The 15,408-nt window shown below is 39.9% G+C and overlaps 1 protein-coding gene across 2 annotated transcripts in view; it reads left to right on the top strand.

Moving 5' to 3' along the window:
* Positions 1–15,408, top strand: part of LOC126295506 (autophagy-related protein 9A-like) — a 166,426-nt gene that overhangs the window by 137,268 nt on the left and 13,750 nt on the right. For both annotated transcript variants that reach the window (XM_049988085.1, XM_049988086.1), the window contains exon 15: positions 9,134–9,355. In XM_049988085.1, the coding sequence (XP_049844042.1) occupies positions 9,134–9,349 (216 nt within the window). In that variant the 3' untranslated portion in view covers positions 9,350–9,355. The remainder of the gene's footprint in view (positions 1–9,133; positions 9,356–15,408) is intronic.

Genomic DNA, 15,408 nt, shown 5'->3' on the forward strand with positions numbered 1-15,408 from the left:
TGTCTGGTCTCTCAACAGATACCCCTCCGTTGTGGTTGCACCTACGGTACTGCCATCTGTATCGCTGAGGCACGCAAGCCTCCCCACCAACGGCAAGGTCCATGGTTCATGGGGGGACACTGTACTGGCGGTTTCAAAAAGTCCCCCTGGGGACATCTCCCTGCTGTCAGATGTGAGTATCCTCATTTTCTGCCTCACCCTATTTTACACTCTCCTCATTTTCCGTACTAGCTAGTGGTTAAAGAACAGGTTTTAGTCTTTCTTACAACAGAATGGGTTCTGTTTACATCACTAACACTCTGTAACAGTTTGGGAGTGTTGCAGTTGGCGGGAACGCTTCCCACCGCGTGCAGACTCCTGGGGGCACTCGACTGTACACACCCGCTGACCCGATTATTTCTCCCGCACCTTACTTTGTTGTCGTCAGTGCGACTGATGTTTGTTACAATTCTAGCTTCCTCACTTTTACTATTAGGAATCTCCCAGCTGCAGGGTATCATTTATTTTGTTACTGTCTTAGAACACTACTTTTGGGATTTGGGAAAGTGTGCCAGCTCGTGACAGATTCAATGCGGGGGAATGACGACGACGCCCACTTCGTCGGCCGACGCAGGTGTCCTTATTGTGCGGTTTCCCACATCTGTCTTGGAGAATACTGGATCGGTACCTGTGTTCTGTAGTTACCACAATTGGCAAACATTTAGAAAACTTTCACACAGGATAACTCTAGACACCGACAGTTGGGCTGCACAAATCCTGTCCCGGACAGAAAGGGGTGGCAACAGGGAGGTAATCCAGCCACCCTCTACAATAGCATTGCCAAATCCAGTAATTAAAATGCGAGCGCTGTGAAGCTATAGGATAAAGGCTGGGAGGAAGACTTTCTTAGCATGCATGGGGGTGGTGGGAGGTTGAGATGTCGGGGATCCTTCATCTGCTCTCTAACGTATATACTGGCCCGAATTTTATACTTTATACAAAAAAAATCACTTTCAGTGCCTCGGTTTCACCATTGCTGCATACTATTACTATTTGATCTGATTTCTGACCGACTTCTTAAAGGTGATATTGCAGTGTCTGTGTCGTTAAGAAGTACAATGTAATGTTCCTGCGAACACGTGAGTATCGAATGTTGTTCTTAACAACGCAGCCAGTGCAATATCATATTTATCCACCAATATCGGGCAGCAACATTTTAATTGTAACGTCCTCCCCTGTATGGGAATTGCATAATGTGTACAAGTACAAGTTGTAATGCAGGAACGACAACATTCGGAAGTTTGGGTCTGGACTCTTGAGTCGCATACAGATAGCTGAAGTGGTTAAGGCGACTGCTCACATAAATGGGGAAATGAGAGATCAAATCACAGTCTGGCGCCGATTTTCATTATTGTCTTTCCCTTATATAGCTGACGGCTGTTCAGATTCACAAATGGAAATATGAGGTGGACTCTCCCTGACATAAGGAACTATTAGTTCTAAAAGCTAGGGTGTGTGTGTCTTCACCAGCAGGTCTATTTTATAATTTTATTGTTTCCTCGAGAGAAAATTATTTTTGATACTAAATAACTTTTTTGTGTTAATTGTGCAATTTTTCACGCAATTACACAGGGTGTCCTGTTTATCTTGACCACCCTGCACAACTTCTTGTCCAGAAGCAAAATAAGGGATGTATCGAGCTAATTTCTTGTACAGTGTATGGAATATCTTGGTGGCATGTCTGCAACTGTGGTAACGGTTAGGCCTTTGACTGTACAACTGTCACATCTTTTCCCTGTGTCTTCTAGTGCAGAAAATAGTATATCCTATTTTTGGCTGACATGTTTAAAATTAAGAATAGATGTACAGACCTACAATACGCACAGCTGTGTTCTTTCAAATGTTCAACAGCAACTGTGTCGTGTAGAGCCGAATCGGCAAGCTGTCACAGTGTACTTTCTCCACAGACAAATGGTGAAATGCTGTTGCGATTCCATTATGCACAAAAGGGATGAGGTGTCCTTACGGTAACTGGGGAGGGATGTGTGGCACGCGTACCGGTGCCAAATTTGTGCTCTGGGAATCGCTGTGCCAAGCGTTACAACAATAAAATAAGGCGTGAGAGAAATAATGAGGTGAGTGGGGGAGTGGGGGCGGCGCAGTCGAGTGCTCCTGGGAGTCGGCCCGTCACAGTCAAAGGATTGTAGATCTAAGTGGAGCCCACTCTCTCGTAGCAGCAATAAAACCTGTTATTTCATTGTTGGCTAGTATTGAGAATAAGGAATTGTTAAGGTTTCATCTTCATCACACATTTAAAAAAGGGGGGGGGGGGGGGGGGAATAGGTAGGGGCAGAAAATGAGGATAGCCACATGTGGCAGGGAGAGGTTCCCAGGGGGACTTTCTGAAACCACCGGTATCGTGACTTAGGTTGGGGCTCCTGGTGTCACTTCGCTGCCATTAGCCTTTGCGGGCCCTAGTTTGCAAGTAATTGACAAGCAAAATTTCAGAATTTCTGGCACCTGACTAGTCTTGAAATTACCATTAATTTCAAAGCAACACTTTAGCATTTCGGTTAAGTTTTTAGGCTGGTATGCTGAAGGTTGTGAGTTCAAATCCCACCAGGGGCAACATACCACTTATTTCCATCTTTATTGAAAAGTTTTCGCATTATTTTAAATCAGTTACTTAGGTTAAATATAATTTTCCTCATTTATAATCTTTTCCGAACATCATTCTATTCACTGTATTAACCTTTCTATTTCCTCTCATTGTTTACTTCCTTTTACTCATTTTTAATTTTCCCCATTTATCAATGCAGTTAGAATATTTTTATTTATCGATCATAATAATCGAGTGTTTAACAGAGCTCAATTCCATCAGTGCAGTGACTGTTGTATATTTCAAAAGGAACTTTGCAGTCGGTCACAAATACACTCTGTATTTTATTGCAGACACAGATTTCAGCTAGTGATCAGCTATCCTCAGTGCGTGACTTAGTTTAAACATTATTTAATACCTGAAATCTAGATCTGCAACAAGATACAGTGTGATTCTGCAGCTTATTGCTGAGTTCTTATCCCATTTTTGAGATTTAAATGTTGGCAAATACAGAGCTATGTGTATTGGGTGTGCAAAATTTGATATGTATTTATTTATTTAATGGCAGTCATCATAGGTACATTTAAAACATTAATTCTTTTTGCACCATTGACAAAATAATATAATGCAGATAAAGATTTAAATGAACTGAGACTTACAAATAAAATGAATATCGAGCAAAGTAAGTAATAGAAATAACAATTGCAGCAGAACAGATGAATATATAAGAAGACGAAAAACAAAAGTTAGACAAAAAGTAAATACACACAAATATTAAAATCCCATGGGCAAGAAAGTCACACGTAAGATAAATAAGTCAGTAAAAAATAAGAGCAAATAAGAAAATTAATACAGTGATTAAAATGACATAGCAAAGGATTAATAATCAAACCAATTGTATTTAAACCAATTAACTAATTTAAAATAAGTCAATGTCATCTCTATAAAAAAGAAAAAAAGCTAGACTGGACATGATAAAATTTGAAAACACAACCTTCAGCATACCAGCTAACTTAATTTCTGGCCCTTTGCACCACTCTGAAATTATTGATAATTCGAGGCTCTAGTCAATTGCAAGAATTACCTAAATTATTTTGTCAGTTACTTGCAAAAGAGGGCCCACTACGGTGAATAACTGTGGGATGTGATACCTGAGATGTTACCTTCATCGCCATAAAGGTGATTTCAAAAGTCAACTGCTCTCGTTTGAGTAACTGAGGGGGGGGGGGGGGGGGGGGGGGGGTCCTTCGAACTGGCCACCAGCAGTTGGGAACAGTGCTTCACTTATGTTCTCTTCACCTAGGGGCCACTGCTGTCGCGTTGTCGTCCTGGAAGGAGGTCAGTTACCGTGCGTTTGGCTGACCTCTTCTCACAACCGTCTCTCCTCAGTCATTCCAGACTGACATGCCGGCATTGAGTTCATGCTGTAACAAATAGAATAGTGGATTGCCTCTGGGAACGGCAAAGTGCGGAATGCAGGTTCAGGGGATAAGTGTGTGACAAACCAGTTTGGCTCCCACCGTCTACCTTGTATGCTGTCCCATTTCATATATTGAGGTCTATATGAAATAGTTTTACTGACTAAATTTACGTCTATACTCTGCAAACCACCATGAAGTTCTTGGCAGAGGGTACATACCATTGTACCAGTTACTAGAGTTTCTTCCCATTCCAGTCACATATGCCGCGTGGATAGAATGATTGATTGAATGTCTCTGTGCATGCAGTAATTATTCTGATCTTGTCCTCACAATCCCTAAGTGAATGATGCATAGAGGCTTGTAGTATATACTATTTTAAAGCCGGTTCTTGAATCTTTGTTAATAGACTTTCTTGTTGCCATTCGTGCTGCCCTACTCGTATACGTTCAATATCCCCTGTCAGTCTTATCTGGTAACTGAAGTTTACCACCCACTTAACCCACAACTGAGCCTCTGTGCTCATTACGTTTCGTATCCCTACAAAGGATTACACCCATGTATCAGGGACTCATTGATACTAAAGTCATAGGATAATACTTTTTTTTTTTTTGTGAAGTGCACAATTTTACATTTCTGAACATTTAAAGTTGTCAATCTGTGCATCACTTTGAAGTCTTACCAAGATATTACTGAACATTTATGCAGCTTCTTTCCAATAGTACTTCATTAGGATAACTGCATCACCTGCAAAAGGTCTGAGGCTATTATTAATTTTGACTGCAAGGCCATTAACATAAAAAATGAACAGCAAGGTTCCCAACACACTTCCCTGGGGCACACCTGAAGTTATGTATATATTTCACAGTGGCTCTGCATCTGTGATAACATGCTGTTTGCTCCCTACCGAAACGTTTTGAATTCAGTCACAAAATTTCACTTGAGACCCCGTAGGATAATACTTTTGACAATAAGCATAGGTGTGCTACTGAATCAAAAGCCACATTAATATCTTTGAAAGTGAAGAACCAGGGAATAAACTTTTAAAACCTTTTTGGAAAGCTACATATTTTTAAATTTCATTTTTTGGTTTATTGACTAAAGAATAGCCCAGGTAAATGTACGATTAGATGAACATGGGAAACCTCCCAAAACAATCCCAAATTTGGCCAATAGGAACAACATTCAGCAGCCTCCACTGAGATAATTCTCAAGTCTCCAATTGGTCAAGTCATTGTGCAACATATTAAAGCCTATGCTACTGGGCACAGTTACTTCTGTGATGGCTTACAGGCCTTCAGCCATACAAATGTCACCACCTTTACCCTTCTCTTCTAGCACAAAAAATTGTATTTTCTTTTTTTTACTGACACGTTTAGGGTTAAGAATAGATGTGCAGACCTACAATGCAGCACAACTGCATTCTTTCAAACGTACAACAGCAGCTCTGCTTCGTAAAACGTAATCGGCGAGCCACCGTTGGTATACTTTCTGCACACACAAATGGTGAACTGTTATTGCGATTTCATTACATTCCGGGAATTGGGGAGGGCATCTGGCACACGTACCGCTGCCAAACCTACATGCTGGGAATCGGCAACGGAATCTGTGTGACACTGTATTAGACTTGCTTCTTTCTGGTGTTTCGTAAGAGCTGAATGGGGAAGCAATAGAAAAAGACTAAAGATACAGTTTTGGCACGGGCCTGCAGAAGTTTGTATCCATCTCTACTGCAGATCGGCATCGAAACTGCAGTCACACCGAGGAATCGTCTCAATTTTCTGAGAACACAGTGACAACAGAGAAAACCTCAGATACGTCCAGGTTGCCAAAGCTGCAATATTTCTCATCACGTATGGTGACGGTTAGTTTGCAGTTTAGCAGAGTTACAGACAATTGCTGCTAGGAATTCGTGATAATTCTGTAACGAATAAGGTGGCTGAACCCAAATTCTAGCATGTTGTAATACCCCTGCCCCACTAGCTCACTTTGCAGAAATCTATGCACACTATGTCTGTTTCAAGCAGCATCCGACAATTTTCATTTGGTAATCAATTTTCTCTCAAAACTATTTAGAAACCTATCACAGTGTACACATTCATGTAAACATGAAATTATCAAAAATATAACAATAAACTTACTTTGCTTCTCCTCTACTAACTCACAGCACAGGTAAAGGCAAAGTAACTCGTTTGACAGGAAAAAATGTAAATGTGAGGAAAATGCACACGTCATTACTATTTTGTTAATTTATATTCTTGACAAACGAGTACGATATTCATCGGTGCATACTGTTCTGACACAAACCTTCAGCTGAAGACGATAGACTGAATGACCGACGTGGATCTTCTTTCTGTTGCCGTTAGTTTACAGTCAATTCTAGCTACGTGCACTGAGCACTAATACAGGTCTGACAAAGTGAATTTTGAGTTGCATTTTTAATGTAGTCACGTTTATGCAAATGATGCGCCCGTTAGGTAACTCTGCTACTAGTGTCATGTTTCTTAAACGAGTGAGAAATTCTGGAAGCTCGAGAGGAAGAATTCGATGATTCTGGGTAGGATGGAGATATATCAGACAGGAAACAGTCTGAAGAAGATTAATGTTATGGTAATCTGCAGTCAGCTCCAATTTTTCGTCACTAATATTGCTGCTGCTGTAATTACAATCTGCTTCTGTTTTGTTTGTCTTAATCTCACCTCTTGTGCAGAAGACTCTAACAATAAAGCATGGCTTTTGAAGATTTTTTGGAGAAGATGAGACAATTTGGCAGCAAAACAGGCAGGAAAGAAACAAACTAGTATTTCCACAGTTGCAGCATACCTTTTGCATGCCAGCATACTTCACACTTTTCAATACAAAAGTGAATTTCATGGGAAACTGCTCGAGAACTCACGTCTGGGATTTCTCTCTCTCTCTCTCTCTCTCTCTCTCTCTCTCTCTCTCTCTGTGTGTGTGTGTGTGTGTGTGTGTGTGTGTGTGTGTGTGTGTGTGTGTGTGTGTGTGTGTGTGTTTTCCCTCCTCCTCCTCCTCCCCCCCCCCCCCCCCCTTTCACCATAATTTTAAAATTTGAGATCTGTCAAAGAACTGAAGTAAAGCTTGTTAACGCGCAAAAGGCTTCAAAGTGGCTGGACTTAAAAAGTAGAACCCTTTTCTGTCCTAGAAGACATGGGGAAAAGATGTGACAATTGTGAATGCCTGTGTAAGCTGTCACAGAAGTACCTGCATTTGATATTTTAGGCAGTGGCATGTTGCGCAATAGTGTGACAGTTTGGAGAGATGAGCATTACCTCGGTGTACTTCTGGGAGCGTAAAGTTGATTCTGTTGGTGAAGTTGAGGATTGTTTTGGGAAGTTTCCCACGTTCATCTAATCATACATTGGCCCTGGACTATGCTTTAGTTAATGAGCCCACAAAAATGTAGAACAGATTTTGTTCAACTTCAGTTAAGGCAAATCTCAATAGAAACATGAGTCATGAAAGTAATACAACAAATCTATTACAGTGAAAAGATGCAAAATTTTAGAAGCTGAGTGTTACTGATTACATCAGAGTTGAATAAGCTTTTTTTAAAGTTTATTCCCTTGTTCTCCTTTCGAGAATCATGAATGTGTGGCATTTTTCTTGATCTCCAGCAGGAGTCTCTCTACCTTTCTTTTTTTCCCCCTTTTTGGCTTGTCAAACTTACAAAATAAGGTCAGGATGAATGTTACATCTTGAGTATGGGAGAATTTTTGTTTCAGGTTACCTCTTTGTATTGTGAGTTTCCACAATTCTGCAAACTAAGATCAAAGGATTAAATGTATAAAAATCAAATATTACATGTGTCTGACATTTTCCAATTCAAAACAAAGAAAAAATATGAAATATTCTACATGTCATGTTCAATCGAGATAGGAACAAAATAGTATTTTCTTTTAATGCCTCATTTATTGCGTCATATGTTTCCATAATGATGTCACTTGTATTTGAGATCTGCTCCAATAGACATAAATCTCAAAGTTGTAATTGTTGAGAAAACTAGAGTAAATTTTTGCATAACTGTGTCTTCTTTCTCAATGTGAGGATAACGTAATACTAACAAGTTCATCTATATCTACATGGCTTCTCTGCAATTAACATTTAAGTTCATCGGACCACTTTCAGTCTATTTTTTCTGCCATTCCATTCTGTCAGCACGGGGAGCTCCGTGTGAGCTCCGATTTCTCTTCTTTCATTACGATGATGATTTCTTCCTATGTAGGTGGATCAGCAAAATACTTTCACATTCATAGCAGAAAGTTAGTGATCAAAATTTCACAAAAAGATCGTGCCGCACTGAAATATGGCTCTGGTTTGATGATAGCCAACCTAGCCCCTGTAACTCTCTCCCCCCTATTTCATGATAATACAAAATAAGCCGTCCTTCTATGACCTTTCTTTGATCTCCTCTATCAATCCTATCCGGTAAGGATCCCATACTGCATGGGAATATTATAGAAGAAGATGGACAAGGGTAGATTAGGCAGTCCTTTTAGTAGCCCAGTTGTATGATCTAAGTGTTCTGCCAATAAAACAGCCATTTATTCACCTCTCCTACAACACTTTCTTTGTGACCATTCCAATTTGAGTTGTCGTAATTGTAATCTCTACGTATTTAGTCGAACTGACAGCCTTCAGATTTGTGTGATTTATTGTGTAACAGTAGAAGTTATTAAGAGTTCATTTAGAGAAAGTTTATGTAATCAGGCATGAATGTAATATTTTCTTTAGCAGAGTTTTGTGGTTATATTTATCTTTCAATTTTAGCTGTTCCATGGTCCAGCATCTCATTTTCTTTTCCCCCTTTTGCACAGTGCTAAGCTCAGTGTGAGAAATGCTCTGTCTGCACCGGTGGCCATTCCAATTAGTGTCGGAATACTTTCCAACGCACACGGGGCGAGAGAGCTGCTTCGAAATTGAGTTTCAATCTGATAAACTCGATTTGTGCATTTATTTCACAAAACCCTCGGAAAACAAACAGTGATTGTAATAAACAAATCTGATCGTATACAGATGTCGTAGAGTAACACGAAAATTGCCGTCAAGTGTTCTAAATGAGTATCGAAGAGCACTTCTTACAAACAGACCAGTGTAGTGTTTATTCGTATGTCCACAGGTGCACCAGGGAGGTCGACTGGAGGCGGCAGTCGGTGTCGGCAGCGGAGGTGGGGGGGCGGTCTCCGGCACAGTGGGGGTGGGGGCCGGAGAAGGTTACCAGCAGAGCAGCGCGCCCGACCTCTGGACGACGCACTCCCCGCGCAGTGTCGAGACCACCCCGCTGCTGGACCCGGGCAGTCGCGGGCACCTCCACGGCCACGGACCTCCTTCGTAGTACCGGGTATGGCGAACGCACTGGACACCGGATCCTTCCTGTCACCAGTTTCCCACCACCGGCTTCCTCTTCCGTGCCGAGGTCCTCGTCTCGGAATAGCATTCGCACCGCACGTCCGATCTCTATCTTCCCCCTATAGTTATTTTATCTTCTACAACTCCCTCTAACACCACTGAAATTATTTCTTGGTGTCTTAAGACAGGTCCTATCATCATTTTTGTTTCTTCTTTTCTGTGTTTCCACATGGTCTTTGCTTCACCAATTCTACATAGTATCTCCTCCTTCCTTACTATATCAGTCCACCTAATTTTCAAAATCCTTCTCTAGCCTCACACCTTCTCTTCAGTTCACTTTCATGGCTTTCACACAGTCAGTCATTCACTTCCACGCATACATCATCAGAAATTTCTTCATAAAATTAAGCCCTCTATTTTATGCTGGTAGGCCTCTTTTTGCCAGGAATGTCTTCTTTCCCTGTGCTAGTCTTCCTTTTATTTTCTCCTTCATTTGTAGTCCTGTGTTATTTATTTCTGATGTAGCAGAATTCAGTAACTTCATAGTCCCCAATTTTAATGTTAAATTTATCACTAATCCGTTTCTGCTCCTCCTCATTACTTTCTTTACTTCGGTCTGCCTTCAGTTTTCTCTCAGTCCGTATTCTGTACTCATCAGAAAGTTCATTCAGTTCAACAGATCCCGTAATTCTTCTTCACTTTCACTGAGGACAGAAATGACTTGAGTGAAACTTATCAGAGATTACCTTTCACCATGAATTTTAATCTCATTCTCAAACCTGCCTTTTAGTTTCACAGTTGCTTCTTTGACGTGTAGATTGAACAGTAGGAGCAAAATGCATTTGTGTCTCATACACTCTTTTATCTGATCACTTCATTCTCGGTCTTCCAATCTTATTGTTCCCTCTCAGGTGTTTCAACTATTGTACAAGGTGCATCCGAGCTATACCACCTCCAATTACTCCTCCTAAATACTGGAAACAGATATAAATATGCAATTTGTTTTAAAATACGTGTGGACTTGGTATGAGTTTGTGATGAGTCTGCGGCATTGTATGGCACGCTGAACTCTAGTGGTAAAATGAGGTCTGTTTTTGATACTTAAAATGACGAAAAATGCCCTCCAGCTGGGTACTGCAAATTACGAGGCTGCGCACGTGACATTTTGTCGTGCAATGTTGACGCATAACGACAGCAGGAATGGAACTCCCTATTTGTCGAGGGTGACGGTGGATGTGATGTGCATACAATTTTTCTGTGTGGCTACAGAATTACGGCATCGTCATAATCAAAAATGTGTAAGACTGCAGAGAGATTGCCTCTAGAAGAGACACACATTTCAGGTTTTTTAAAAAATGATTAGCTTGTCAGGGGGGAAAAAAAATCACGTGTTATGACTTGGAACATATACCTTATATTAACCATCTTTCCCTATAGCTTGCTTGCATTTTTCTGAGAATTTTGAACAGTTGCACCAGTTTACATTGTCAAATGTGGTGCTTTTACCTTTCCTAGAACTAAACTGATCTTCATTTACCAGTACTTAGTTACCTTTACCATTTATCTGTGTATTGTTCATTCTTGTCAGTAAGCCTTATGCAAAAGTCGTTAACCTGATCCGACAACAGCTCTCGTGGTTGTCTGGCCTGTTTCTCCAGAATTGTGAAGATGATATTTTTCCAAAAGTTGATTGACAAACTGCCCAACAAAATACACACCAACATCAGTAATAGAAGCACTACAAAAAATATGGTGTTGACTCATAAGTTTTCATGAGCAATTCCTACTTTGGAATCAAATTACAAAAAAAAATCACAAAATTTCTAACTTATTTAGAAATACCAACATAAAAATATCTTTCTCCACAAACAACAAACTTAAACACCACTTGTCTCGCACAGTAAACCCCAATAACAGAACACAGGCAGGGTGTATATGCCTCGGGAAATCTGGGAATAAATCGGGAATTTTTTTCACCTAATAGAAAACTGGGAATTTTTCATTTTTCTACTTTCCAGTTTTTGTAGTTTTGAGTGGTAAAAACTGATGCTCTGGAAGATACTTTAGCCCGCTACTGCAGAATAATACTGCATCAATAAAACATAAACGAGGGAAAAAACCAAAATAAAACTTAAGTAACAACGGAAATGGCTATTTACAACACAGTGCATGGACAAGCATCTGCCAACAGCAAAATGTGTCAAAGGTTATAGGAAGAACACTATGCATTACTTCTTAACAATAAACAGTTTCCAATGAGTGTGATGTCACAACGGTTTAGATTACGTTCGTCTGAGCAGTTGCCAGTGGGTCACACGCGTGAGTGGTTGAGTCACGCGTGAGCGATGCCTCCTCTCACGTCTGGCTGCGTGATGTGTGGCTGTTAGCCGTTATCATCAGTAGTAACAAGCAGCCAGATGCTACCTGGGAAAATTTTTCTGTGGCACTAAGCTGCCAGATTTGTGCAGGCACGGAGCAGTCCCAAGTTGTAATGCGAGGGGGTGGTCTCCACATAATCCGTGTTTACGTTTAGTGATTTTGCTATTTACTCTTTGTTTACAGCTCTCACATCAAATGAAAAGAAAATGTATTTCTGTGGCTGGGAACTAGCAAGTGAATTAAAATACATTCACATAGTCATGGAAGGCTAAAATATGATAGCTTGTTTTCTTATTTTATTTTATCTCCAGGTTTTTGTCAATGGGGCATTAATTGCCTTGTAGAACAATAAAGTAGTTTTTGCAAATTTCCTAAAGAAATTTGGCTTGGATTAATCTTTTGTCCGGAGACAGCCAGTTTGTTTGAAATACTAATGGTCTGTGTGAACTGTTTGCCGAATTCCGAGTGCACTTTTTTATCTTGTGGCGTTCATGGCATTATGCCATAAAAAAGAACTGGACGTGAAATAATACTGTACTGGCACTCCGAGAAAACTTGCATCCCGAAAACCACACTGAAAATCTTAATATCGTGTTGGGGCCTGAATCTGGTCATACAAATGTGCTCTTTAAGTCAAATTATGCATTTTAGTTTGGTTTACGAAATTTTGATGCTCTTGGTGTATCCTCTTATGTCCTTTTTCATTTATGATGTAATTTAGAGCTCTAACTACTATATACGTTCAAACATACATGTCATCATAGCTGCGCATGCACAGCAACACCGTTTTCTGGTGCTCTCTGACAATTGCTGAAAAGAATTCTAACAGGTCACAGAAAAATGTTGTGAATGGTGTTTTGAAAAACGTTACTGTCAAAGTAGATTTCATTTCGTGCAAGATGCGTTACGTTACATGTGCGAATGTGCTTTGAATTTCTGAAATAGTAGTGCATTTAATTTCAATTTAAAGCTTAACAAGGTGAGGGCAAGCCGTGTATAAGAATTTTGAGCCCAGGAGACCAGACATTTATGTCATTATTTAAAATTTTGCTGGCACATTTGACAGAGATATCTTAAAGTGGAACAGATGTGAAAAAGGTAAATATTATGTATGAAAACTTAGCTTTCCTTGTAGCTGTACTATGTATATTAATGTCCACCTTTAATTTTTCCTGTTTGTGTGTTTGTGCTGCTTAACAGTGATGTTGCTATTGGCTGACTATGTCACGTGTCCTATGCTCTGAATATGTGCTGTAATCAATTGGTGAGATCATGTGACATGAGCCATGGTTGGCTTACAAAGCGCATCACAATTTCAGTTTCAATACTTTTGACACTAATGTGCTGTGTTTGGTGGAATTCGAATATTTACTTTCATAATATGAAAATGTGCAGCGTACATGTTGCAGTACGTCAAAGATCTTTCCAAAACGTGGTTTTTTGCCCCCCCCCCCTCAGCGTATACATGCTGACAGAGAAATACGTAAATTACAGTGAAATAGCCGCCTTGTGTCCTACATATGCAAAGTGGTAGGAAAACTCTGTACACGATGCAAAGAGTAGGCTCAAACACTTTGATAAATCCTCAGTAGCTAACCACGTATATCTAAGTAGACACTGTAATGGAATATTTGATATGTAGAGGAAACAGAATTTTACTGAACTACTCAATACACTGCCCAAACACTACTGTCCGCTATTTGAAAGCTAGTTAATATTTCTCTCACCAACTGACAATAAGCAAACATATAGGAAGGTGATCTGGCGTGGAAATATTCCCCTTCAAAACTCAAAATGGGGTTCGTTACACTTGTTAGCATAAAGAAACATAACGAATAATCACAAAAATAAACTTCTCACACTTAAACAGGCAATGTAACATAGTAAAATCATACCAAATGTAGACTCAAAATTCCTCAGTACTGGAAGCAGCGATTTTACTACTTCCAGTAAATCTTGAATGTTGACATCACTCATTACTTTATTGTGGACTATCCCACATCTGCTCATGTAGAAATACCATATGTGACTTTGCTGGGTGATCTAAGATAGTTACCTGGTGTATCCACATTAATATAAGAAAACTTTTTATGTCCAGATCAGTTGCACTATGTTCATAAATTTTGTAACTAGACGCCAGAACCTGGGATACTTGCTTCACATAGCAGTTAAACTAACATTTGTCCATTTTGTCTTTATTTAACATCTAAAATGTACCTGTGTTACGAACCTTCACACAGTCGCCAAGATGATCGTCTCGTGGCAAAATTTACAAAGAGATAAAATCTTGCAGAACATAAATCCCTTACATTACATAAAGAACTTGAAAATGGTAGCTTTCTAGATGTGTGAAGGAGAAATTCCACAAGGAAAAAATTACATTTATCTTTGCATAAAGAATTTTTAAATTTGTAGCTTCTCAAATACTTCTTACTGTAATGTGAGGAGCATTCAATAACAGGGTGTATACGACCCGGGACAACCGGAAGATCCAGAAAAAATCTGGGAATTTTTTCATCCGGGAGAAAACCGGGAAAAACCCAGGATATTTTTAGAATTCCGGGAATTTTTCATTGTTTTAGTTTTGAGTTATATTTTTGTAATTATGACTGGTAAGAACCGATACTCTAACAAAGGATTTTACTGTATCCCGCTACTGCAGAATAATACTACCAAAGGAAACGCGCCATATGCAACGACGATACACAGTGCTCATGCATGTGTCTGCCAATTGAAAATGTGTCAGAGGCTTTAGGAAGACTATGCAGTGCTTCATAACAACAAATTACCTCCAATGAGCGTGAAGTTGCAACTGTTTACATTCGATTTGTTTTAGCAGTTACGCGCAGGAACATGCGCTGTTGAGTCACGTTTGAGTAGTAGATACTCCCGCGTCTGGTTACAGGAATGTGGCTGTTGGCTGTGCAAGCAGTCGCAGCAAGGAGTTAGATGCTACCGGGAAAATGGGGCACCAAATTCATATTCTTGAGGAAAAAATCTTGTTTCACAAAGCACCTAGCATCTAACGCACGTTTGCCTATCGATTACTCATATGATTTTGAAATGCTTCCCTGTTTGTTTTTGAACATTTTTGAACGCATTTTAAGTTGATTTCTGAATTAATCATAAGTTGATTTTTGAATGCGTGCACAGTGCACGTGATGTCACTGTTGGGGGAATCCTAGTCACGTCTAGAAATAAACTTTCCGCAGACAAAAGGGGACGGGGTATACGAGCTGAGAGAGTAAAGCCGAACAGATGAATACCAATCACTCTCTGATTATGTACTTGTTTGGGTTTGCAAATGATCAGCGTTGTAATAATTACTAGCGAAATCCATAGATTCAGACTACCAGAATGTAAATAAACGACTGACAGGAATAACAGGTGAGAAAGATTACGTATTATCTTCTAGGTGTATCCAAGATAACGAAATTTTGCCAGAAAATTTTTGGCCAGATTGCTAAACTAGTAAGGACCAGTAGTACAGTCCCCGGCAAGCAGCCGCGTAAGTTCTATTCTGGAAGTAACGCGGAAAACATGTTGTTCGAACACGTAATAGCGCCTAACCGGAAAATAATCTCGGGATAACTAAACCTGTGATTCTGGCAGGGTTAGTGAAGTTAATTGGCGAACAAACTTTGACAGTGGCAGCAATAGCTGCAG

Source organism: Schistocerca gregaria, chromosome 11, assembly GCF_023897955.1.
Source record: "Schistocerca gregaria isolate iqSchGreg1 chromosome 11, iqSchGreg1.2, whole genome shotgun sequence".
Taxonomy (NCBI): Eukaryota; Metazoa; Arthropoda; class Insecta; order Orthoptera; family Acrididae; genus Schistocerca; species Schistocerca gregaria.